At 46.3% G+C, this 25,722-nt stretch overlaps 1 protein-coding gene across 1 annotated transcript in view; it reads left to right on the forward strand.

Annotated features, from left to right (window-relative positions):
- Positions 1-25,722, forward strand: part of MTOR (mechanistic target of rapamycin (serine/threonine kinase)) — a 106,115-nt gene that overhangs the window by 53,565 nt on the left and 26,828 nt on the right. The window contains exons 28-33 of the mRNA XM_015409471.1: positions 10,961-11,036; positions 16,814-16,953; positions 19,197-19,297; positions 20,067-20,182; positions 22,948-23,025; positions 23,132-23,239. Of these exons, the coding sequence (XP_015264957.1) occupies positions 10,961-11,036; positions 16,814-16,953; positions 19,197-19,297; positions 20,067-20,182; positions 22,948-23,025; positions 23,132-23,239 (619 nt within the window). The remainder of the gene's footprint in view (positions 1-10,960; positions 11,037-16,813; positions 16,954-19,196; positions 19,298-20,066; positions 20,183-22,947; positions 23,026-23,131; positions 23,240-25,722) is intronic.

Consider the following 25,722-nt stretch of genomic DNA (forward strand, 5'->3'; position numbering starts at 1 on the left):
AGCTAGCTTTTCCTCTGCCAAAGCGAAGATTCATGTCCATGACATATGCCTGGCCTCTTCTCCTGTTGTGTGCCCGGGCTGTGTTTTAAGATACAGTTGAGAAAATAAATTGCTTTGAAGAAATGCGCAGGGCCTCACTCAGAGCGCAGTGCGTTGCCCCTCTTGCACACCCCGACCCTTGACCTTTTTCATTCTCTCCATAATCCTGTCTGAGTCCCCTGCCCAGCCACAGTGTCTCCTGTTCCCAGGGGCAAATTCTTCTTTGGGCCTCTTGTGATGAGAAACATATTTGTTCAAATTGAAGGCCAAAGAGTGGCATGATCTGTGTGTTGTTTGCTGTTTTCCTGACTTGTCCTTGTTCTCCTGGTATCTCTCCTACTGGCACCCCATCTCACCTGTGCTGAGACCAAGCTCTGGGGAAGGCATTGCCTGAAAAAGCTTGTGTTTGTCAGGCTGGTTTGTGCTTATGCCATGGCGCAGATGATCTGCCTTTTTGATCGCTTTAAAACCCTAGATCAGGGGTGTCAAACATGCGGCCCAGGGGCCAGATCAGCCCCCGGAGGGCTTCTATCAGGCCCGCAGTGGAACTGGCTGTCTTCTCCTTCTGCTTCCAGTTCTGCTGCTGCTGCATCATCGTAGGTTTGCAGCGTACAGATACACACCTGAACAGCATACTCAAGATTGCAACAGCACAGATCTTTTGATGCAATAATTCAAAGCAAGAGGTGTCAGTTATCAGACACTTTTAAATAAACAAAATATTGCAAGAGTGCTACTGTTTTAAGTATGCTTTTATTTTAAGTTAAAAAAACCCTCTGTGTTTGTGTCCTTTATAAAGTTTATATCTCCACTACCTGGCATTACCTTTTATGACACACACTTGACCTGGCCCAGCAAGGTCTCATTTATGTCAGATCCGGCCCTCATAACAAATGAGTTTGACACCCCTGCCCTAGATACAGGAAGTTCCACTGGTTCCATGGAGGAGAGTTGAGTGCGACATCACTTGAATGCTGCCATTTTCTAGCAGTGACCTATTACTATCTTGTCACTTGATAAGGGTGTTTGAACAGCTTTCTGTTTTTCCTCAGCTAAAGATAATCCTGCCCTAATCTGGGTGGCCCAGGATAGCCCAATCATTGGAAACTAAGCCAGGTCGGCCCTGATTAGTATTTGGATGGGAGACCATCAAGGAACATCAGGGTCACCATACAGAGGAAGGCAATGGCAAATCTCGTCTGTTAGTCTCTTGCCTTGAAAACCCTACGGGGTCTCCATAAATGAGTGGTGACGACAGCAGTTACACATACATGCGCACACAAGGATTTTCCCAGTTAATCCAAAAATCCCTGTTTCGTTTCCAGTTTTTCTTTGTGCATCAATCCTGTAAGTCTTTATCGTTCTATCGTTTTCTGTTTCCTTGTGTCATATTCTTTCCTGTTCAGTTACACAGTTTTAAACATTGTTTTGCATCAGCAGCATATAAATAACATTTTTAAAGGGTGTTAAAATTCCATAAAAGAAAAAAAACCCCGCAGTGGAACTCCAGAAGTGAAAATGGGCAAAATAAAAAGACTCATGTCAGCAGCATCTGGAAACAAAAAGAAACCAAATAGGGCCAATCCATGCACCATAAGATCCAACATTCTTACTGGAACTCCACCAACGGCCCACAAATAACTGGTGCTTCACCTGTTGCACTGGCTCCAGGTTGAGTACCAGATCAGGTTCAAGGTTTTGATATTAATCTTTAAGGCCCTAAACGGTCTGGAGCCGATGTATCTATGGGATTGCCTCTCCTGGTGTAGCCCCCAAAGAACATTACACTCAGGAGAGAAGAACTCACTGGTGATTCCTGACCTGAGAAATATCCAGCTGTCCTCAACCAGAGCCAGGGCTTTTTCGGCCCTGGCACTGACCAGGTGGAACTTTCTGCCCAGCAACATTTGTGTGCTGCGGGACCTAGCACAGTTCAGCAGGGCCTTTAAGACAGAGATGTTCCACCAGGCCTATGGTTGCGGACATCTAGCCTGGCTCCTCCCCCCCCCCCCTTGTGTTCTAAATGGTTTTAATTGGATTGTGAATGTTATTAGAAATGTTGTTCATCATGCAAGGGAGGGCAGTTTATGAGTCAAGTAAATAAATAAACTTTTGCATTTCACGATAGAGAACACATGCTGGGAGGGTGCGGCTTGCCCAAGACCTGCCAGTGGATCTGTAGGGCTGCGCCTCAGTCTTGCTTTGGTTTTCTTCCCCCTCCCCAGTCCATATCCAGTATTCCCTCTGTTTGGCCAGCCGAACTTTGGCCTCCTGTTCTGTTTCTATATAGCTGAAGATGTTACATAAAAGAAACAGTCTGGAGTTGTGTTTTTTCACTTTAGGTTAAGTTTACTGGCAATTCTTATTTTCCTTCTGCTGCTTTCTCTTTCACAGGACATCAACTAGCCCCTCCCCACGAAACCCCCAATTCTGTTATACGAGTTGATGAGAGAATTTCAGAGTCTCATGAAAACCAACATAAATTTTACATTTATGATTGGAAAGATGATGAAACCATAAGGCAGAGGTTCTTTTCTCCACTTAACATGTCTAAGACAACGCAGCTATTTTTGCACATCTGGGGAAAACTGTAGAACTGGAGTAGAAACCCAATCTGAATTTTTAAAAGATGGCACATGTAATGCACTGGTATTGCTTGTGCTAACTAGGGCAGGGACACTTGCTGTCAACACATTCTGAAGGTTTGTTGGTAAGGTAAATTTGCCACCCTGAGAGAACTGTGACTGACCCAAAGTCACCCAGCAGCTGCAAGTGGAGAAGTGGGGAATCAAATATATATATCATTTTGAAATATTTATATAGTATATTTATATAATGGTGGAAGGTACAACTGTTCCTATGCCACTTTTTGCACCTGTTAAGTGAGGGTTCAGATAAAAGTGAAGCACAGGGAAAAACAGCCAGACAACTGAAATGAGATGACTCACCACAAAGCATACACCCGGTGTGGGGAGCAGGCAGTAAAAGCTGGTGCCATTGAACTGAAAGTTAGGCACATGCATTCATAGCCTCACGGAATGGGACTGTTGAGTGGCAGGCACAAGTACTCCAGTTCTTATTAGAGAGCCAGTGTCTTAAGGGACAAAGGAATTCTTCAGTCTGCAGCCTTCCAGTGAAGGAGAGAAACCTAGGTTTATGTTTTCACAGGCTTCAATTTGTAGGTAACTAATATGGGAAACATTTTTTTAAGAAGCTGCAAGCGCCTAGAAACTCCTTGCTTCCTTTTCTTGTTCATTTCTCCTGGAAAAAGAAGGATTTCTCCAGATCTGTGCATATGAAGAAAAACATCTACCTGCTTCTTACCAGCTTGCTTTTCATGAATCCTGGCAGGCAGTTGTAGTTCAAGCCAGCAGTGCTTCTGCCTGATCTAAATATTGGTCCTTTGGCTCATGATTTACATGAACCTTCGTAACTTCTTCCGCTCTCTTGTTGGGTACAAACTTGAAAACAATCTTGTAATTTCTTAAGAATGTCACAGAATTCCAAAAGCTGGTGCTCGAATGTCTGATTAAGGGTGAGAGCCAAGTATGCTGTGCTGTTGTTCGTAGAGGCAGGGATTGAATTTTTGAGAAACGGGAATGGAGAGATTGCTCCTCTGGAACCTTTGGGAATGCTTGGATGCCAGTTGACTAAACAGTTAGTCACAGGCTTCTAGGAAAGTATGCTCTCTTTCCCGTCTGCCTTTCTGCCATTCCAGCTGCAGAAGAGAGCACCGTTGTTTTGAAGTGACTCTCCTCCTTTCAAACAACACATTCCAGCCGGTGATGGTAAAACTGATTTCGTGGTTTGTCAAAAGGCCATCAATAATAGTCAAGCTTCTTTACAAAACCAAAACAAAGGGTAGAGACACCCATGTGACATACCTCTCTTATGCTGAATAGATTCCCAGGAGCTGGCTGTGCGAGTCTGTTGCAGCAGAAACACAAAAGGAAACCCACCTTAAAGTGACTGTCAATAAGAGACTCTTTGTTTTTTTGTCAGTTGCTTTCAGAGCACCTTAATTGAGCCAGTGGCTTTCTAAGTCTTCATTATGTCCACTGGAAGAGCTGAAATTGACTTGGTGATGTTTGGTTGTTGTTGTTCAGTCGCACAGTTGAGTCCGACTCTTCGTGACCCCATGGACCAGCTCCCGCCAGGCCCTCCTGTCTTCCGCCGTCCTCTGAAGTTGGCTCAATTTCATGTTCGTTGCGTCGATGACACTGTCTAACCATCTCATCCTTTGCCATCCCCATCTTCTTTGACCTTCAATTTTTCCCAGCATCAGGGTCTTCTCCAGTGAGTGCTCCCTTCTCATTTGGTGGCCAAAGTATTTGAGCTTCAGTTTCATTATCTGGCCTTCCAGGGAACAGTCAGGGTTGATTTCTTTTAGGATTGACTGATTTGATCTTCTTGCAGTCCAAGGGATGTCTGGTACTCTATTTTGATTCAGTTCCATGCTTCATGCTTATTTATTTGCATACATTACGCTGAACAATTTCAAGTGGAACAGAAAGGGCAGAGGGGTGTTGGATATGCATCTGACTGGTGTTTCCTGCTCCCAGCAATCTCTCTGTCTGGTCTTGAATTGATCCTGCAAGCTGGGTCTTCACCAGGGAGATGTGCAAAATCAGTTTTGGATGAGGTAGTTTAGCATACAGAATAGGAAGCATGCCCACTGCCTTTCTTGTTGCCCTCCCCTCCCCGAGAGCTATGTCTCAGGCATCCTGACTCTGCATTTTGGGATCTGCATCTTCCTTGACCTCTGAGGAAAGTGCCTGTGAAATGCCTGGGACTTTCAAAGGAGCAGCTAAATGCTGCCCATCCTTCTCCGTTCGTTGCAGCAGGGACTTGCATATTTCATGTTCCAAGTGAATTTATGAATCTGCATAGGAGACTCAAGTTGATCAGTTATTCTGCAACGCAGAGTACTTTATCATAAGGGCTGAAATCATTGCTGAATGATCTCCATTCTACTGAGGAAAGAAAAAGTAAAAAAAAAGGTTGTTAAAAGCTCAGAGTCACCTCCTTTCCCCATTTCCAAGTCTTTAAAACAAGTTCTGTCTTGTTCAGTCTTGCTTAAAGTACAAAATATTTCATCTTGTTCTAGAGAGAAGGGCCACTAGTCAGTGGCAGCAGAGGAGCAGCACTAATTATGGAAAAAGAAAAAAGAGAGAGAGAGATAATGGGCAATTTTTCAGTAGGTGTTGACAAGAGAGATAAAGTTGGAAGTAATTAACTGTCTGACGTGCTGGGAGTGATGCGCCTGCCAACGGGGATCTCTGGGCTGGAAAATGTGATAGCCATTTATCACTTTTACAACGCTCTGATGACTAGCTCTTGCTTGGGGAAGAAAGCCGCTTGCGTTCCACTTCCCTCCCTAGAAGAGCAGACGTTTATCTCCAAAGTCTGTCGTGGAGACAGCTGTTAGTCAATAACATTGATATTTGCAGTAATTGGAAGGCGGTTCAGAAGCTAGGGCTGGTGGCAGTGGAGGAGGATGACACTCTTTCCAACATGAGCAGATAACCAAAGTCTTGCTGCTCCGTCAATAACTTCTGCTCTGCTTCCATAGAATCCAAATTGCAGTCTTCATCTACAGCCCCTAGGGGAGGTATTTTAGCAGCCTCAAGACCTTGGCATATGGAAGTCTTTGGAAGGAAAAAAACCCTCCCCAGCAGGTGGATGATTTAGTACAAACATATCAATATCGGTTCATACGTATCTGCCATACAGCACCCTTCTTGCTGTTCAAAACACTTCATGAAAACATAAAGTGGCTGGGCCACATCCCCATATATACCCTAGAGAGCACTGCGACCAGGGGCCCACAACAGGCTGGCCCTCCCAGGTCTCAAGAAGGCCAGGCTATCAATAACCAGGGCCAGGGCTTTTTCGGTGGTGGCTCCATTCTGGTGGAATGAGCTCCCAGAAGAGACCAGGGTCCTGCAGTACCTTTTGCAGTTCCCCAGGGCCTGTAAAATGGACCTATTTTGGGGGGACTTTTGGACCCACCACCACCACCTCGCAGGGAGGGCGGGAGTATAAATAAAATAAATAAATAACCACTAACTATTAACAACTGATGGTTCAAAGTGGGAAAGCCCGGTTTTCCTGGGATTCAAGCTATAGCCTGAGATAGCCGTCTAAGTTGATCTAAAAGAGCAAGAGCCAACTGCAAATAAAGAGCCCAAGTAATAACAACTGCTGTGAATTATTTGATATTGATACTAGCATTTTAATATGTTTTAATACGAGTAGTCAGTATTGTTTTATTATTAAGAAAGAGAGCCAGTTTGGTGTAGTGGTTAAGTGTGCGGACTCTAATCTGGGAGAACCAGGTTTGATTCCCCACTCCCCCACTTGCATCTGCTAGATGACCTTGGGCAAGCCATAGTTCTGATAAGTTATGTTACAACAAACAAGACCATGGTTCTGATAAGAGCTGTCCTTGAAAAAGAGCAGTTTCTGTCAGAGCTCTCTCAGCCCCACCTACCTCACAGGATGTCTGTTGTCAGGAGGGAAGGGAAAAATAGTTTGTAAGCCGCTCTGAGACTCCTTTGGGTAGTGAAGGGCGGGGTATAAATCTAATCTCTTCTTCTTCTTAATATATATATGTTTACAGTATTTTATTGTAATTTTACTGTAATTTTATGCTGTTTTGTAAGCCGGTCCTGGCCAGGAAGGCGGGATAGGAATTTAATAAATCAAATCAAGAGGCCATCTGGTCCAATGACCTGTTTCCCTTTGTAGCCGAGATGTTCCTGGGTAGCCCACAAATAGAGCATCAGGCTGGCACCCCTCCCTACTGTCCGCAAGCAGTTGTATTCAGTAACTAGGAAAAAGGCCCATTGTGGAAATAAATACAACGGCCTCTAGAAAGAGGCTCTGGGCGGGTGCCCCGGCCTTGGACACTCAGTGTAAATTTGCTGTGGCGACCTCAGCAGGGTATAATGACACTGAGTCCACCATTTTCTCCAGAGGAACTGATCTCTGCTACCTAAAGAACAGTTGTAATTTTGAGTGATCTCCAGCCCTCATCTGGAGATTGGCAACGATGGTTCCCCAGAAGGGAATAGTTGGTTTGGAGGGTGGAGTCTATGGCTTTGTACCTGTCCGAGGTCCCACACCTCCTGAAACCTCACACTCTCCAGGCTCCATCCTTCACATCTCCAGGAATTTCCCACCTGGAGTTGGCAACACTATCTCCTTCCCAGCCAATCATCAACCTACCTTTATTTCTCCCTCACTCTTCAGCTTTCCACCCCCCACACACCTGCAGCCTCTCCCGTGCTCTGAAGCCCTGACTGCTATGTCACATTGGCTGTCATACGGGGGCCACCTCAACAGTATAAGGATACAGAGCCCACCATTTTCTCCAGGGAAACTGATCTCTGCCATCTGGAAAGCAGTTGTAATTCTGAGTGAACTCCAGCCCTCACCTGGAGATTGGACATATTTTACCTCAGAACAGCAAAACTGGTTAGAATGTTAGAGGCAAAAGCCAATCAAGTCGCATATGCAAACGACCTCTGTGTTCCGAGGCAAAGGCCAATGAGGCTGCATATGCAAATAACCTCAGTGTTCCGACTGGCTATGGGGGGGAGAGGAACTGCAAAATGTTTTGAATGTTGGAGGCAGGACTCAGGCAAAGCAGCCAGTGGATAGGGAGACCCTCTGAATGACAGATCAGAGAGCGAACTGATTTTGGAGCGTGTGAATGTTCTAGAGAAGTGCCACCACCATTCGGCTTTTATTTATAAGGGAGATACCTATACTGCCGTTACCACATTGTACCTGACTGAGAGAAGTGAAGTGTGTGTACAGCTGTCTGAATGTTTCTTTGTACCACATCCAAACTAGGAAAGCATGGCTTGAACTTTTGGGGAAACGTGCCGCTGTTGCAGGCTCGCTTTGAACCCTTTTATCCTCCTCTGTTGTGGGAGAAATTATGAGAGTCAGAAGGAGCAATAAAATGAGCTTTGCAAAATCCCAGGCACCCATTAAAAAAAAATCATAATGAAAAGTAGGCACATGTGGTAGGAAGTCTGCGCCCTACCCCTTCTACGCTGCCTGTGCCCTTTCTTGTAACTCATAAAACCAGCATGAAGTCAGATCACTTCAAAGAGTCACAGCTTTTTCACTCTGCCGCACAGGTGTACTAGGGTTCACAGGAGACCCACCTGGCTCACACCTCCACCAGATGGCAGACTGGACAAGGAAGTGTTTTGTTCAGTTGCGTAAAGATGCTATTCTTCTGGCATTGTCGGGAGAGGGACTTCTTGGCACACTCAGCACTGCTTTGTGCCAGGCACCAGGAAGAACTGTGGCCGATGCTATTTTCATGTGGCAGTGTAGAACACTTGGGATCTTGAACCCAGCACTCTGGGAACCAAAGCCTTGCACCACCTCACAGGTGCAGCGCCATCCTGCAAGCGGTTATTCCTGGATCTGCAGCCCAGGCCAGACTAGCAGAGGCAGGTGATGAGACAGCCCATCAGGGCTGGGCTGGGGTTATAGATGCTGTGCCTCTGCTTTTTCCTTTGTGATCGTCACCCCAATCATCTGCAGCTCTCTTCCTCACAATTCCCACTCCCCCCCCCTTCTTTAAAAAAACACACCACTTGGTAGGTGCCAGGAAAGTGTTGGCAGGCTCCCTAGTGCCTACAGGCGCCACATATGGATCCCTAGTCTATACATCTTGTGTAATAAATGCGCTTCTAGTCAGAACCCTGCATTTTCAGCCACGTGGAAGGAACCCTGCTTTAATGGCTTGCTACGGATTTGGTTGAACACACAAGCAGTACCGGGTTTCCAGCGTTAATAGTTTTCTCTTTCTGTTATCTTTAGTAATTTGCACTACTGGTTTTCCAGTTTCTGGGGAACCCTAACGCCCCACAGAGCATAGCTGGAAAGCCCACTGGTGCAGAGAAAGGGGAAATGGTGCAGTAGGGAGGGGACTGCAATGGTTACAGAGACCAACAGGCTATTTGCTCAAATGGGGGCACTTACAGGTTATGCTGTTGACCCCTCTGTCGGCCTTATGGGAGTTTAGCTTGAGAGTGCTAAAGCTTCTAGTTCTTCTTAGGGATTTGCTGCCTTTCTTAAAAAAGGAGGGGGAAACGGTACTCCGGTCCATCAAGGGAAGCCTAAAATGTTCCTGGCTGGTGTTTTGATAGCTGAAAGGACTCGCATATGTGGATGATCAGGAGGGAGGAGCATGCTGAGGAGAGGAAGCTCCAGCTTCAAGGAAAAGCAGCCCGGAGGAAATTAAAACAGAATGAAATAAGACACGTGAGCCTTGCTGAAGTCCTTCACCAATCCCTTTGTTGAAATCACATGTCAACACAAAAAACAGTGTTTGGAGAATGGGCAGGTTGCTGTCTGGGACAGCAAAGGGACAGGGAATCCTGCCATAAGTGGGTACTAGCAATCTCTGAAAAGCCAGCCCCAGCTTCTCATCTTCAGAAGTCACCTGAGAATTGCTTCAGTTGCCCGCAAATACCTGTCAGTACACTGTGACATCTACCCATGCTTTCCCTGGTGGTTAATCAGCCAAGAAGCCCCTGCACATCTCCTTGCAGGGTCCTACAGAGCACTGGCCAAGTCTTTGGGGCTTCCACATAGCATTCTGCATTTGTCGAGTACATTGCAGAACACACCGAGTGCGGTCAGACGGTGTGCTGAGAGCGGGTTAAACTGCTCCAGTTCTAACCTGATTATATTTGATCTGGATAATCGTGATCACACTTACCTACCTCCCCTATCCCGCCTCACCGCGCAGTCATGTCGCTCCCCGGCGTCTACACTACCGACACGCGGGAGTGTGTGTCGGTGGGTTTTAAAAAAATTTTCCTCAGTTTGCGCATGCGCATAGGCGCTCCTCTGTAGAAGGGGGGAACTATCATGGCGCATGCGCAGAACCATCAGGGCGAATCAATCCAACCCCTCCAACAAAAGACTTCCCTTTAAATGTTTGACCTGAAAATGGCCTCTGTGAGATCCCGAACTCATCTAAACGCTAAAACAAGTGACCATTTAAATGTCGGTTTTCTAAATGCAGTGGCGGAGCTCCGCCTATGTGCACACCGCCAACGCATTAAAAAAATGGCGGGTGAAAAGCGGAAGCCTCAGGCAGCTTTCGAGTGGGGAGGGGGTTTAAGCCAGAAGTGGCTCGACACCGCAGGAGTGATCAGACGTCAGAAAAGTGCGGCTAGAACTAGAGAATCAGGAAAACACCACTTGGGGACCTGGTAACAAAATACTCCGTTTTAAAGGGGGTTTGAGCCGGAAAGCAACGGCTGGAGATGGTGTGCCAATGTTGGGTGTGTGAAAGTGGATATAAAATCCATTACTGAAGTGTGACGAAAGCAGACTAAACGGCCCATCTGAACACACCCACCCAGTGCTTTCCAGAAGCACCCTAGAGCAGGGAAGGTCTGCAGAGGTATTGCAGGCTGTTTTGGGGGGAAGTTCCTGTTCCACGATGACTGGCTGACCTCATTAAACCCAGTGGTGTAGAAGACAATCCCAAGCTTTTTGCTTCTGTATCTCAGATGTGTAGGGTTGCCAGTTCTGGGTTGGGGAATACCTGGATATTTTGGGGTTGGGGAGGGGAGGGGAGGGACCTCATCATGGTACACCATAGAGTCCACCCTTCAAAGCAGCCATTTTCTCAAGGGGAACTGATCTCTGTCGTCCGGAAATCAATTGTAATAATGGGAGGTCTCCAGCCCCCACCTATGCAACATACATCAAACGTTGTCAGCCAACTATTTTTTTCTTCAACTTACTCAAATAGCTAATTCCAGTATGAGAGGGAAATGATGTGGATTGTGGCTCACTGCACTTAGGTGGAGGTCACTGAATGCCATTCATCCTCCATTAAATGCCATTTTTTTGTTGTTCTTCTTTTCCCTCCTAGCATTAATAATAAACTGCAGCAACCTGAGGCCGCAGCTGGGGTGCTGGAATATGCCATGAAACACTTTGGGGAGCTGGTGAGTCATCTCTCTTTGTCTCTTGCCTTGAATGAGAGGCAGTTGCACAGCCCTTTCTGGAGCCAGGGACTTCACCGAACAAGGATGGCTCCAGAGCAAACTAATTTACGCAGTAGCCAAATCGCTCGCTCACAACTTCAATGCCGGAAGCTCACAAAATAGGATTTTTGCTCACAAGACCTCCACAGCTTAGAGGAAGCATTGGTCCCATGGTTTTCTGGATCTAAACCTTTGTCATTCAGATACTTTGGGTGGGCTTATATGTACCATTTATTTATTGATTCATTCCCGTTCTGTCCTGACTGTAAGTCTGTTAGGTCGGCAAAGATAATCAATAGAAAATAAATTTTAGAAATCTGTGCCCCACTTTATCAATCCAGTAGAAAGCAAGAATCCAGCAACACCTGAAAGACTAATAAAATTTGTGGCAGGGTAGGAGCTTTTATGAGTCACTGCTCACTTCTTCTGTATCTGAGCAGTGACTCGTGAAAGCTTCTCCCCTGCCACAAATTTTGTGAGTCTTTAAGGTGCTCCTGGACTCTTGCTCTTTTCTCCTGCTACAGACAGACTGCCACAGCTGCCCATCTTTCTTTATCAATCCAAAGAATGCCCAAAGGAGCTCAGAAAAATCTCAGAAATATTAAAGCATGAATCTGATAAATCAGCCAATATGGTAAATAAATAAATACAATTGTGGTCCAGAATGTCATACAAAGTGGTGCCCAGTGAAGAGTTTATTCTCAAAGGCCCTTCAGATGGTGCCAGCCCTTTGGGGGGAAGGCTGGGAGTGGCATCTTTCTGGGGTACCTGCTAACACTAAATCACACACTAAGTAAGGGTTCTTTCTGCAAGGCCCCACCAGCTGTCTTTGGGTCCTAGGCGGGTCCATACAGGTGGTCCTTCAGCTTGTTTGGAGCCAAGTCATTGGACAGCTTTAAAGCCCAGATTTTGACCCAACATCAACTTAAGAACATAAGAGAAGCCAATGCTGGATCAGGCCAATGGCCCATCCAGTCCAACACTCTGTCACACAGTGGCCAAAAATACCAGGTGCCCTCAGGAGGTCCAACAGTGGGGCCAGGACACTAGGAGCCCTCCCACTGTTGACCCCCCCCCCCAAGCACCAAGTATACAGAGCATCACTTGCCCCAGATTCCCTATCTATACCTCGTGGCTAATAGCCGCCGATGGACCTCTGCTCCATATGCTTATCTTGCTCTTGGGTTAGGCTGAGAGAGAATGGCTTGGCTGAGACTGCCCAGTCAGCTTCATGGGCCAGGTATGGATTTGAACCCAGATCTCCCTGCACCAAAGCCAACATCCGATTCCCACCCCACTTCACAGCCCTGAATTTGCTAGTTCCAGGTAAATAATTCCTGAATGATAGTTCTGTTGATCTGTTAAAGCAAAGACAGAAGTTTTGTGACACCTTGGAAACCGGTTCTCCCGGATGTCTCGTGGATTGGCGACGAACCAGCGATGGAGGGGCTTGAACTGTGATTGGGCTTTTAGGCTCCGTTTTGTTTCCATACGAAACTATTCCCATGCACTTGCGGAGTCTGTGACCTACATGGTGATAGTTTCAGAGGGTCTGCAGTAGAACAGTTAGATTCCAGTCCAGTACCACCTTAAGAGACCAACAAGCCTTTCAGGGTATCAGTTTTCTAGAGTCAATGCTCCCTTGCTGCTATCTGACAAAGGGGACATTGGCCCCCTTATACCCCAGAAGTCTCATTGGTCTCCTAAAGTGCTACTGGACTCGAATCAAGCTGCAGCCTACACAAGGTACTTCCCTTGCAGTTTTGCTGCCCTTGGCCGTACGAGGGTCCGTGTCCTGTCGCAGCTGATGACGGAGTTCCTGTCTTTTTTTTATGTAATGAACCCAAGTGGGACCCAACAAGTTCTGTCTCCTTCTGGGCTTGAATGAGCTGTGAAGCGGCCTGCCTGCAGAGCCCTGAAGGGAGCTGTAGCTTCTCACGTGGAGGGCACTGGTGCTGTGTGTAGCTTTATCCGGCCTGCAGGCCATCAAAAAATCCACCGCTTGGCAGCCTCCTTAGCGAGCCCTGCCAAGGGCTGAGCAGAAAAGAACATTGGCCCAGAGCCCATGTCGAGGGGTGGGGGGAGCAGGAAATCCAACAGGATTCCAAGTGCCTTTTTATTGTTTTTATTAATACCTTGAAGCTGAGAATCCATAAAGCGGCAAGTGGTTGGAGGAAAAGAAATTGCCAGCTGGAAAACCGTCCTCGGTTGGCTCTTTAAAAAAAATGTCTTTTGAAGAGTTGGGGGCGCAGGCCGTTATTAGGCTTTAAGTCTCCTTCCCTGCTGCACAGTGTCCCAGCTCCAAGCAAACCACATGACTTTCGGGCTTGGCCATTAGCTTTGTCGTCCCGAGTTTCCTCCCTGCTGATTTTGTTTAAGTGTGTTGATGTGACTCAGGTTTTGGAGCCCGTGGGGGGCTGGCGAAGAGGGGGAGGCTCACTGCTCTCCCAGCAGCGGTCTCCCGCTGTCGTTTTTTTCACACTGAGCATAATTAGCATGTGGTGTTTGTTGCCATACGAGGTCACTGTGGCCTGAAGCACAAAATTCCAAAAAGGAGAAAAAGAGGGTTTTTTTCTCTGTAGCACTTTAGAGGTAACAGCTAGTCTAGCAGACTAGTTATGTGCAATCCTAAACAGAAATGCCTTGTTATGCCCATTGACTTCAGCAGACTTAGAAGGATGTAACTCTGTTTAGGATGGTGTTGGGTGTGAGACAGAGAGAGTGGTGAACCAGCAAGTCTCCCATTCCGATCTCACCTCTGCCAGGAGCTTAGGCATGCTACCACCTCCTAACCTCAGCATCTCTGTTCCATGTCTTCACATGTGTATTTATACACATGCATGTCTGTAATAATACTGAGGAGGCTTGGAGCTAGCAATAGTTTTTAAGCAGAAGAAGAGTTGGATTTATACCCCGTCCTTCACTCGGAGTCTCAGAGTGGGTTACAATCTCCTTCCCTTCCTCTCACCATAGCAGATACCCTGGGAGGTAGTGGGGCTGAAAGAGTTCTGAGAGAACTGCTCTTGAGAGAACAGTTCTGAGAGAGCTGTGACTGACCCAAGGTCACCCAGCTGGCTGCATGTGGAGGAGTGGGGAATCAAACCCTGTTCTCCAGATTAGTGTCTGCCACTCTTAACCGCTGCACCAAACTGGCTCTCACTTGACAGCAGTTTAAGAGGCATTTGCTTCCCTTGGTGCAGATGCCTGCTTCTCTCAGTATTACCTCTGGACAAAGACATTCAGCAGGTCTTTGAAACAACACACAAATTTTATTCTAGAGGCGCAAGTAAGATGAGTGTTCATATCAAGTGCAGCGATTCCTCTTTCGAGCTGCCTTTGACTCTTTAAGAAAATGCATCACCAACCCTACAGGATCACTGTCAGGGCTCTTCCAAGGTGCAGCTCTTTGGACACTCTGAAGTTCAATGTGAATTTTTAATTACACGCGTTTGGTTAGTATTTATGGATTATTTTACTTGAATATTGTTATCATCATGGTAATTGTCCAGTTCTGGGGGGAAATGCTCTAAGTAAATGAACATATAAACAAGCAAATGCATTAGCCTTTAAAGTGCCACAAAATGTTGTTGCCTGCACTCAAATTGCAGCTGGTCTCCTCAGGCTCACAGTTCAGGTTTCTGACAGTGGCCAGCCAGACTGTAACAGCAGTACCAATTCCAGCATCTGCTTAACAGCAGTGCGGTCCCCGTGAATGCAGAGGCTGTGCTTCTAGCCAATGCTCCCTCTAAACTGTGGAATCTCATGAGCAAAAATTCTACTTTGTGAGCTACTGGCATTGAAGTTGTGAGTGAGTGATTTGGCCCCTGTGTAAATTAGTTTGCTCTGGAGCCACCCTTCCTGAGCGAAGATAAAAATGTGTGAGCTGGAAGCTAAAAAACTGTGAGCTAGCTCACACTAACTCAGCTTAGACAGAACACTACTTCTAGCTAATAATAACAATATTATGTGGCAGTGTCAAAAGCCCTCCTGGATACTTCTGCCTGGCACAGCTTGTGCAGTCTTGACAAAGTGTGTGCATTCCTGAAATTGATGGATTCTATAAAACAGAGCAGCCACTGAAAAGTCATAGACCCTAGCAGGTTCTTCCCTACAGGAAGGAACAACCACTAGATCCTGGTCTAAGGAGCAGAGCTGTTTTGTGGATTAATACAGTAACATAAGCTTTCATGAACCAGAGCCTGCTCAGACAGATGCCTGAAGGGTTATTCACAAGATTTGAACTGTATTGTTCATACTTATCCACCACATTTGAGTTTTATGCCTCTCTAACCTGTCTCCAGAACAACTTCCTCTCCTAACCATCAACCATAATATTCTTCTCTTCATTATTATTTATTTAAGATATTTGTACGCCGCCTCTTAATTGTCCTGCTGGAGGTGGTTTACAATTAAAACCATGTAACGAGATAAAAAGATGCTATTGGACATAAATAGCAGCTATAACTATTGATTTTAAATGTTTGTAATGTTTTATTGTGTTTTAAACCTTATTGTATTATTTGAGATGATGTGACCCGCCCTGAGCCTGCTCATGGGATGGGTGGGATACAAATATGAAAAATAAATAAATAAAAATAAATAGTGTAAAAACTATCCATAAAACAGAAGCAAACAATTTCAAAAGCTAGTAAGCTAAATCATCTATTTCAGGGGTGTCAAACATGTGGCCCGAGGGCCAGATCAGGCCCCCAGAGGGCTTCTATCAGGCCTCAGTGGAACTGGCTGTCTTCTCCTTCTTCTTCCAGTTCTGCTGCTGCTGCATTATCGTAGGTTTGCAGCTTACAGATACACCCCTGAACAGCATACTCAAGACTGCAACAGCACAGACATTTTGATGCAGTAATTCAGAGCAAGAGGTGTCAGTTATCAGACACTGTTAAATAAACAAAATATTGTAAGAGTGCTAATCCTTTAAGCATGTTTTTATTTTAAGTAAAAAAAAACACCTTTGTGTTTGTGTCCTTTATGAAGTTGATATCTCCGCTACCTGGCATTACAGTTTATGACACACATGGTCCGGCCCAATGAGGTCTCATTTATATTAGATCCAGCCCTCCATAACAAATGAGTTTGACAGCCCTCCTCTATTTAAAGCCTGGTTTAAAAGATGTGCTTTGGCCGGATGCCTAAAAGAAAGTAGTGCAGGTGCCAGGTGAGCCTCTAAGGGGGAGGGTGTTGCAGAGGTAAGGGGCCACCACAGAGAAGGCCCTGTCTCTGGTCACCGCCCACCTTACCCCTGAAGGCAGGGCACAGAAGGCAGGGCTTGAGGGGCAGATCTTTACTGGCAGGCTAGTTTTGTGCTCTAGATGCTTTTATTAATGGGTAGAAGCTTGTGGGGGGGATTAAGGACTTAAACCATTTCTTTATGTATGATTCAATGTCTGTTAATTGCATAAATACTCTTTTTCTTATTAAGAAAAAGTAAATGGTCTGGATTTTTTCAAATCAGGCTCATTTATCCCCTTTTGATTGACATTCAGTCTTATTTTCCCACCTCTTCCCCTTCCCCCCAAATACCATTAATAGAGCCACCAGCATCGTGTATGTGAGGCAGTACATCATTTGGGGTGGTTTCTGTATCTTGGGCCCTACTCCCGCCCTGCATTAAAACGGCAGTTATTGTACATGTTATAAGTTGTACTTGATCTTAATAAACAAAACAAAAAAAAACCTTGCAGTTATATCTGATCCTCCAACTCATTTCCCTGCCCACACAGGAAGGCCAGGCAACCTGGTATGAGAAACTGCACGAGTGGGAAGATGCTCTGGTGTCCTATGACAAAAAGATGGACACGAACAAGGATGACCCGGAGCTGATGCTGGGGCGCATGCGTTGCTTGGAAGCCTTGGGGGAATGGTAAGAGGAGGCCTGGGCCTTGTTTGGTGTAGTGGTTAAGAGTGCAGACTCTAATCTGGGAGAACTGGGTTTGATTCCCCACTTCTCCACATGCAGCTGCTGGTGTGACCTTGGGTCAGTCATAAGTTCTTCCAGAGCTGTTCTCTCAAGGGCAGTCCTTGGGAGAGCTCTCAGAGCTCTCTCAGCCCCACCTACCTCACAGGGTGTCTGTTGTGGGGAGGGGGAGGGAAAGGGATTGTAAGCCGCTCTGAGACTCCTTTGGGTAGTGAAGGGCGGGGGATAAATCCAATCTCCTCATCCTCATCCTTCTGTTTTTCAAGCTACCCACTTCCACCCATCTTTTGTTCATTACCAGAATGCTGTTGTTGTTTTTTTTAATACAGTAATTGCACACCGTATTTCTTTCTTACTTGTCAGTGTGCATGTTTCTCAGGGCAGTAGCAATTAGGGCAGTGTGCATGAAAACAATGGAGAGGGCAAGGGATGGGAAGACGTGCATTACCAGCAAAAAGAACCAACAGAACTACCCCTTTCCTGTGCCTTTAGATCTGCCAAGGAGGCCCCTCCAAAAGTGCACCCCAAGTTCTAAAGTTAGATACATGTCCATGTCCTGGGGCACAAATAGGTCAACACCTTAGTTAAGGAATCTGTGCCCCTGAGATGCCCTCCATGCTTGCTGTCACCAAGCTTTAGGAGATGGGGGTAAAATGTGGCTTTTTTATTCAGGACTTTCCTAATTATCTGTAGCTTGTTTGTGGATACCCTACCTGTGGAACTCAAGGCAGGGGTCTCCCGTCTTAGCACTGACCAGACCCAGATTTGCTTGGCATCAGCAAGGCGGTTACATCCCGCATGCCTTTCAACCCTGTCCTTTAGTAATTATTTTATTAATTTGTTCTGTTCCGTTATGGTAATGATTATTGAGTTTATTCAACTCGTAATTGGTAACTGCTTTGACACTCTTTTGCTGGAGAGCAGGTTATAATTATTGGGGGGGGGGTATAATTAAGATACCTGACCCCGTCTCCTGTGAAGCCAGATAACAGCTTGCTGAGGGACTTGTAAGGTGGGTCGTGCAAAAGGAAAAAGAGAATGTGAGTGGGGTGTGCACTCTGCAGGCTCCTGTGGCTAAAGCCCTTTGGCAATCTGTAACATGCAGGTATTTTAAGTGTGCGCATTTGATGTGGGGGGGGGGGTGGAGGAGGTGACTCTGCTTTCTGAAGACAAATTAGAGAAGACAAGTTCTGTGTAATGTAGCATGCAGTTTCTCCCCAGAGGGCCCAGCAAATCCTAGCAAGCCATGCCAAAATGGCAAAAAGTCTCTTGTCATTGAGCCTGTTTTTTTAATGGGTCCTGATGTGAACCCATGTTGAGGGCACTGTGGGGGGGAGAGGATGCTTGTTCATTGAAGTTACTGTGTTAGTAAACAAACCAAGCAACACAGAGACTGAACAAAGGCTATTCATGGCGCCATAGTTCACCCTACATTTTCCCTACCTTTTTGCATCCTGCCATTCTTCGAAGGAAGGAAGGAAGGAAGGAGAGCCCTTTGGCAGAGACGTTGCACTACATCAGCCACTGAATAATCAGCTTTCACTTTTACTGTGCTGTCTTGGAGGGTTTTTTGTTTACAGGGCCCCTCTGAGCACCTAAGGGCTTGCTTAAAAGCAATGAGCTCTCAATTTCAGGCTGCGATAAAGCCAGCAAATCAAGTTGTTAAGTGACTTGCAACTCTAGCAGCAATAAAAAAACTGACCCCAGAAATCACAGAAAAGGGGAAACATTGGCTCAGATCTATTACAGGGTTTAACTGCTTGCTGTTGTGCACACACTAAGTTGTAAGAGAGTGGGAGTGAGCAGCTCCTGTGTATAATGAAAGGGCCTTAAAAGAGCCTTTTGGGCAGGATTTGACTTTTGTGTGGGACAGCAAATGTCTTGCTCTACTGAAAATATGGTCCCTGTTGAAAATGAATTGTATGCCTGTTGAAATTCTGCTGGGAGAACATTTTAATCTTCCAGGTCATTCCATTGCTGATCTAAAAGTGGCAGTCCTCAAAGAAATTTCAGGGTGAAATTGCAACGCAAGATTTCTGAACTTGAATTCATTCACAGGTTCAGAACAATGGACTCCCCATCCAGGGCTGAATAGGGACATAGGATTCTTATCTTATTACAGATGCTGATTTTCTGAGTGGGGGGACCACATTTTCATCCGCATAACTCCCTCACGTTTTTCTTCATAGGGGTCAGCTCCACCAACAGTGCTGTGAGAAATGGACGTTGGTGAATGATGAAACGCAGGCCAAAATGGCTCGGATGGCAGCAGCTGCTGCTTGGGGTTTAGGTAACTCCCCCCCCCCCCGCCCCCAATGTCTGGCTTACGACCATGCTGAGAAAACATTTTACTATAGCTGCCATTTTACAAAGTGTGTAAGAGAGAGAGAGAGAGAGAGAGAGAGAGAGAGAGAGAAGCTCTTCTGCTGACATTTGGAATGTGCCAACAGTGAGGACTGTGCCAATCTGCTGTGCCCTCCATGGCACATTTGGGCCTGTGTGCATTTGGTTCTACAACTATAAGTCCTTAGGCAGTCTTACCCCCCACCCCGCAGTCTGCATAAGTTCTGAACATCTGCATAGGGCTGTCAGTATGTGATAAATTGTACATTTTAAGGTCTCCGTTGCAGGTCAGGAATTTGAACCCAGGTCAGAACTGAGCACTCGGTCTCGTTGTCCACCCCAGTCTTGAAGGCTTAAGGCTTCCCTTTCTTCTGTTGTGGTCATCGTGCCTGTCTTTCCTTCACTGCCTCAAGATCCCCAGTGTACTCTTAGGCCCAGCCTGGGAGCACACAGTCACGCTCAGTTCCTCTTTTGCAGGGAGAGGTTTAAAGCATGGGAATATCCAGCAAGACAGTTTTAGAGATGAATTTCTCATTTAGGAGAGCAGCAGCTATAAACAGCCTAGGGAGGTCATAGGTTCTCCTTCCTTTGGGGAGATTTCAAGAAGAGGCTGGCCGGCCAGGTTTCTGTCATAATCCTTTCTTAGGGTAGGAGTTAGGCTAGATTTGTCTGTCCCATTGGGCCCTTCCCTACTCTGACTGCATCTGTCCCTGCAGGTCAATGGGACAGCATGGAGGAATACACCTGCATGATCCCAAGAGACACCCACGACGGCGCCTTCTATCGGGCTGTGCTGGCATTGCATCAGGATCTCTTTTCGTTGGCCCAGCAGGTAAATGTTGGCATCTTCATGTCCTGAAACCTATCCAGTTGCCTTCAGCAGCTTGGTGGTGTGTTCCTCTCTGGTTTGCCTGCCTTCTTTCAGTCGCATGTTGCTGTTTCCTCTTGAATTGCCATGGCCATTCCTGTTCTTCTTTTGCGTCTGTGGTTCTCTGAACCTCCATATTCAGGCAGTTCATCTTAACTGGAGACCAAGAAACAATAGCTTGACTACATGAAGCTGGTTTCTACCAGGTCAGTTGCACAGTATTGTCTGTTCTGACTGGCAGCTGCTCTCTGGCATCAAAGGCACAGATGGGTCTTTCCCAGTGCTTGCTAGCCACTGTCTTCCATAGTCATGGAATTTGCCCTGGCACTAAGTAAGTCGTGGTGCAGTGGTTGGCTGGAGGGTTGGATTAAGACTTGAAAGACATAGGGCCAAATCATGAAGCATTCCTTGGTGTACAAAGGTTTGAGGGATTGAATCTGGAAATATTTTCACACAAGGTACGTGCTCTGGTATGGAGCCACTGCTCCTTCAGGGAACATCAAGGCTGAGTGGAGATTTGTTCCTGGATCTTCCAGGTCCAGCACTCTAACCCCTGCACTGCACTGGCATGATTGGAATCAGAACCAGCTTCATACTTGCGGGAAATTGTCCCCAGGGGTTCTTTACAGGTTTCCTTGGTGCTGAATATGGCAATTATACGATGCTGCCTTTCACTGAGTCAGTCCACTGGCCCATCTAGTTCAGTATTGTCTTTGACTTGCAGGGGCTCTCCAGGATTTGGGTATAATAATGTACTTCCCCAGGATCTTCTATCAGGGATCATTGAACAGGGGACTGTCCACAAGCAAAGCACATCTCTACCGCTGAGCCACAGGCCCTTAAAATGCAGCTCCTTCTAGAAAGGATTCTTTTAAATGGCATTGCATATGAAGTTGCCTTAGTCTTAACACTGATCCGTCTCGTTCAGTATTGCCTAGTTTTGATTGGCTGACATTCTCTGACTGACAGGGGTCTTTCCCAACATCAGCTGTTAGAGATCCTTTTAGGTTTGCATCTGGGATCTGTGCTCTTCCATGCAGCGGCAGCTCCCTCACTGCAGCCTGTTTGAATGCTTTCCCAGGGAATTTTCTTTCAGGGACAGAATGCTGGGGTAGATGAGTGTTCTCAGAGCCAGATCAGGATTTTTTTAAATTAAAAGTGGCCCCTTTGACATCCTTGTGAAAACTGAAGTCCATAGGAGTTACTATTCTACAAGATTTTTTTTAATGAGTCTGTATGGCTACATATTAATATTAGTCTTTTGTAGCTTAAAATGGGGGGAAACTGTTAGCATTTGTGATGTTTTTCTGCCCGTAATTCGGTCAAACCACAGATGCTTTTTGGTCTAGTCCAGTATAGGAGGTCTCACCTGTCAGTCCAGATGTTTCTACTCTGAGACATCTCATTTTACCATCTGGGGAGACCTGCATGTTGTTACTGGGTTAGTTGGTTTCTTTCCCACTCAGAATGCTGTGCTGAAGCTGTGGAAGTGAATTTTTTAAAGAAGACTTCAGTCTTCCCTGTCAGAATCTGTCTGCATCTCTGCTGATGGGAACAGGAAAAGTCAGCCAGGTGTTTGAAAGGGACCGGGCTTCTATATTTAACCTTCTTCGCCGTCTGAGAAGTGGGAAATCTGAAAAGCTACAGAGGAGAGAGAACTTGTATAATCCAGCAGTGCTGCAGCCAAATTTGAGGGCTCCGCTGAGTTTCTGTCGAAAGACAGAAAGTACAAGCTGGTAAAATTTACAGAAAGGCTCACCTTCAAGCTGCAGTTCCCATTTGTGAGGATGTGAAACTTACCGGTGCACAGTAGGGTGTTGCTTTGCCAAGGGTACATTCTTGCAGGTGCATCCTGGTTGAGGCTCTGAGAAGCTGTAAGTCTGAACCAGCAGAAGATGTCAGAGGTGCGTGGGATTATCAACAGGACAGGATGCTTAAGGGAAATGCAGAAGGAGGATACTGGCGCCAGGAGCCAGTGAATTAACCAGAGGGCAGTATCAGGAAACAGCTAGCCATCAGTGTTCCCTCTAAGCCGAGTTAGTGTGAGCTAGCTCACAGTTTTTTAGCCTCCAGCTCGCACATTTTTGTCTTAGCTCAAGAAGGATGGCTCCAGAGCCAACTAATTTTTGCAGTAGCCAATTCCTCACGCACAACTTTCACGCCAGCAGTTCACAAAGTAACATTTTGACTCACAAGACTCCATAGCTTAGAGGGAGCATTGCTAGCCATCAGGGAAACCTAGCCTACCAGGAGCCACAGCCTAATAAAATCCCTGGTCAGGGTTCACAAGGTCTGATCTCCAGTCCTTTCCCAGCAAGAACAGGTGTCATACTTAGCAGGAGAAAACTTCTGTCACGCAGTGGGTCCCAGATGCTGTCCTTGGCATCTCCACTTAGACGGAGATGCTGGCAAAGATCTTACTCTGCTTGAGATCATGGACAGAGCAGACAGAGCTGAGCTAGATGGATCAGTGGTCTTACTGAGGATAAGGCAATGTCCACAGGTTCATGTCCCTGACAAGGAATCAAAACTCCAGCAGACCTTCTCTGTAAGGGGCCATTTTATGCTTCATAACCAAAATCCAGCCTCTTCTTGGTAGTATTGAGGGGAGGGGGAAAATAGGGTTTGATCCTCGTGAGCGAAGAGACAGGCATTTAACACTGACTTACATTTGTGCAGCCTTTGAGAGCAAGAATTCTTAGTGACCCCTTTTGCCCTTTCCCCTTCAGTGCATCGATAAAGCCCGAGACCTCTTAGATGCTGAGCTGACAGCTATGGCAGGAGAGAGCTACAGCCGGGCGTACGGGGTAAGTGCATCCCCCTCCTGCAATGGCCCTGAGCGCTGATCTGTCGTTCGGGATGCCTCCCGTGCAGTGGTGATTGGGATGGAATGTGATCGCCTGTTTCCTTTAGGCAATGGTATCCTGCCAGATGCTGTCAGAGTTGGAAGAAGTCATCCAGTATAAACTTGTACCAGAACGACGTGAGATCATCCGCCAGATCTGGTGGGAGAGACTGCAGGTAAAATTGCTGAACTCTGCAGGGCCAATGCAGTTGTCAAATGGAGAAAGCGGACAGTTTCAGTTTTCTCAGCTTGTGTTGTTGTTGTTGTTAACATTTGGATCATGCCAGTTCCTTGTTCTTGAAGTGGGCAGGGGGAGCAAGAAATGAATTCCTAGGGCTTAGTGACAAATTGCAAATTAATAGCTTATCAGTTCTGGATTGCAGACAAATGGGAATGCTCAGTAAATACAAAAAAAAAATTTCCTACAAAAATATGCAAGCAAAATTGCCTTTTTATTGGATGGGTGGAGGGAAACCAGTGTAACACCATTTTTTAAAGAGATCTGTGTGGGAGTCAGCCTGTCCCAAGTAAATTGGTGGAAAGTTTTATTAACATACAGAAGAATAAGCCTAGCTGAATATACAGAAGAATAAGCCTTGCTGAGGAAAAATCAGCATGGCCACTGTAAACCTAAACCTGCCTCAATTACAACTGGGGGAGGCATGAGAGTGGCTTATAAAATCATGACAGGTATATAGGAAATAGAGTCTTCTGGACTGAATGGCCTCACCTTTGCTCTCACCCAGCAGGGCGCTTTCTATGAGCATGTATTATATTCAGCAATGATGCAAACATGAGTTTGAAAGTCAGCCGCTAATCTGAGGCTGTCCAGAAATGTTTTCATGCTTTACCTTGCCTTCAACATGGCCAAATCCACATTAACAGTTGCAGCAATCTAACAAAGTCTCCTGAGAGCAGAATAAATGGGTAATTCAGAATTTAATTAGAAATGCAGATATGGAACATGGAGATAGGCAATGTTAGAAGGGGTCTGCTGAATTGTACCAAGGATTCCTCTCATCCCATATCCGACTTCCACCAGCTGGATGCCTCCAGGACTCCTGCAGGGCACAAAGTTAGCAGTTTGTTTCTTTTCTCTTTTTTTAATGTGTAATTTTCTGTGCTTGAGAAAAGATAACAAGCTGTTTGTGTAATTCTTCTCTCATGTGCATCTGACAAAATGAGCTGTGATTCACGAAAGCTTATGCTGGAACAAACTTGGTTAGTCTTAAAGGTGCTGCTGGATTTCAGTACACTACACAGTATGTGGTCTTCACGTGGTTCAGCATTCTGACTTGACCCTGCTTAAAAGCTAGGCAGTGCTCAAAATGTACATGTCATGAGAAGCTGTACAGTTCTGTGTTAATTGCATGTCTGAATTATTTGTGCAGTTAAGTGCGTGGACTCTAATCTGGGAGAACCGGGTTTGATTCCCCACTCCTCCACTTGCACCTGCTGATGTGACCTTGGGTCAGTCACAAGCTCTGGCGCAGCTGTCCTTGAAAAGGAGCCGTTTGTGTCAGAGCTCTCTCAGCCCCACCCACCTCACAGGGTGTCTGTTGTGGGGAGGGGAAGGGAAAGGAGTTTGTAAGCCGCTCTGAGACACCTTTGGGTAGTGAAGGGCGGGGTATAAATCCAATCTCTTCTTCTTCTTCTTATCTTTATGGTGAATGGGACTGGGAGTGGGCCTGCACAGAACTATCGATGTGTGCAGATGTGTGTGTGTGTGTGGTATCCCCAGATGTACAGGTGGTTAAGGAAAACTGAGATAGTCCAAACACATTTGCTGTCTTGGTTCCAGCCTGAGCATTTGTCCCCGAAGGCAAGCAGAGCAAAGAACCTCAGAGAGAAGGGCAGAAGTTACTTTGCTCTATTCCTTCTGAGCTCGCACCCATGGCCTCCAAGGTCTTGATTCAAAGTAGTCCTCTTTACTCAGCCACTTCCACAAACAGCTTTTCCAGGTAGTTCCAGAATGCCTCCTTCCATCGAGAAGTTCCCCTGGATCTTAGCTGCCCCCATCCTTCCGTCTCCTATGAGACAGACAAAATAGGCTGGCTTAGTAGCCAGCTGCCTGCAATGCTCCCTCTAAGCTGTGAAGTCTTGTGAGCAAAAATTCTACTTTGTGAGCTACTGGCATTAAAATTGTGAGTGAGCGATTTGGCGACTGCAAAAATTAGTTTGCTCTGGAGCCCTCCTTCCTGAGCGAAGACGAAAATGTGTGAGCCGGAGGCTAAAGAACTGTGAGCTAGCCCACACTAACTCAACTTAGAGGGAACACTGGCAGCCTGTTGTCCCCACAGCATCTCCACTCCCAGAGGGAGAGCCTTCTCACCTCTCTCCTTCCTCCTGCCTGGGCGTCCATGCTGTCTGAGAGCTGTTTACCTGTCCCTGCCAAGGACTTGGCCCCACCCCCCTTTCGGGAAGCTGTGACAAAGCTTTTTGCCTCCAATATCGCATTCCTGTCTGGAAAGGCTCAGAGAACATTCCGCCGGAGAGGAAGGGCCGAGAGCGACAGGGCGGATGAAGTCTGCAGATGCAACTGTTTATGGGCCCGCAAAAGGGGAGACGGGGAGGGAGGCAAACAGAAGCGGTACATGGCGTTCTTGTACATTTTATAAGCATCTTACTAATAATCATAAAAGGCCCGCCGGAGCACTTG

The sequence above is a fragment of the Gekko japonicus genome, unplaced genomic scaffold, assembly GCF_001447785.1.
Source record: "Gekko japonicus isolate JY-2015 unplaced genomic scaffold, Gekko_japonicus_V1.1 scaffold916, whole genome shotgun sequence".
Taxonomy (NCBI): domain Eukaryota; kingdom Metazoa; phylum Chordata; class Lepidosauria; order Squamata; family Gekkonidae; genus Gekko; species Gekko japonicus.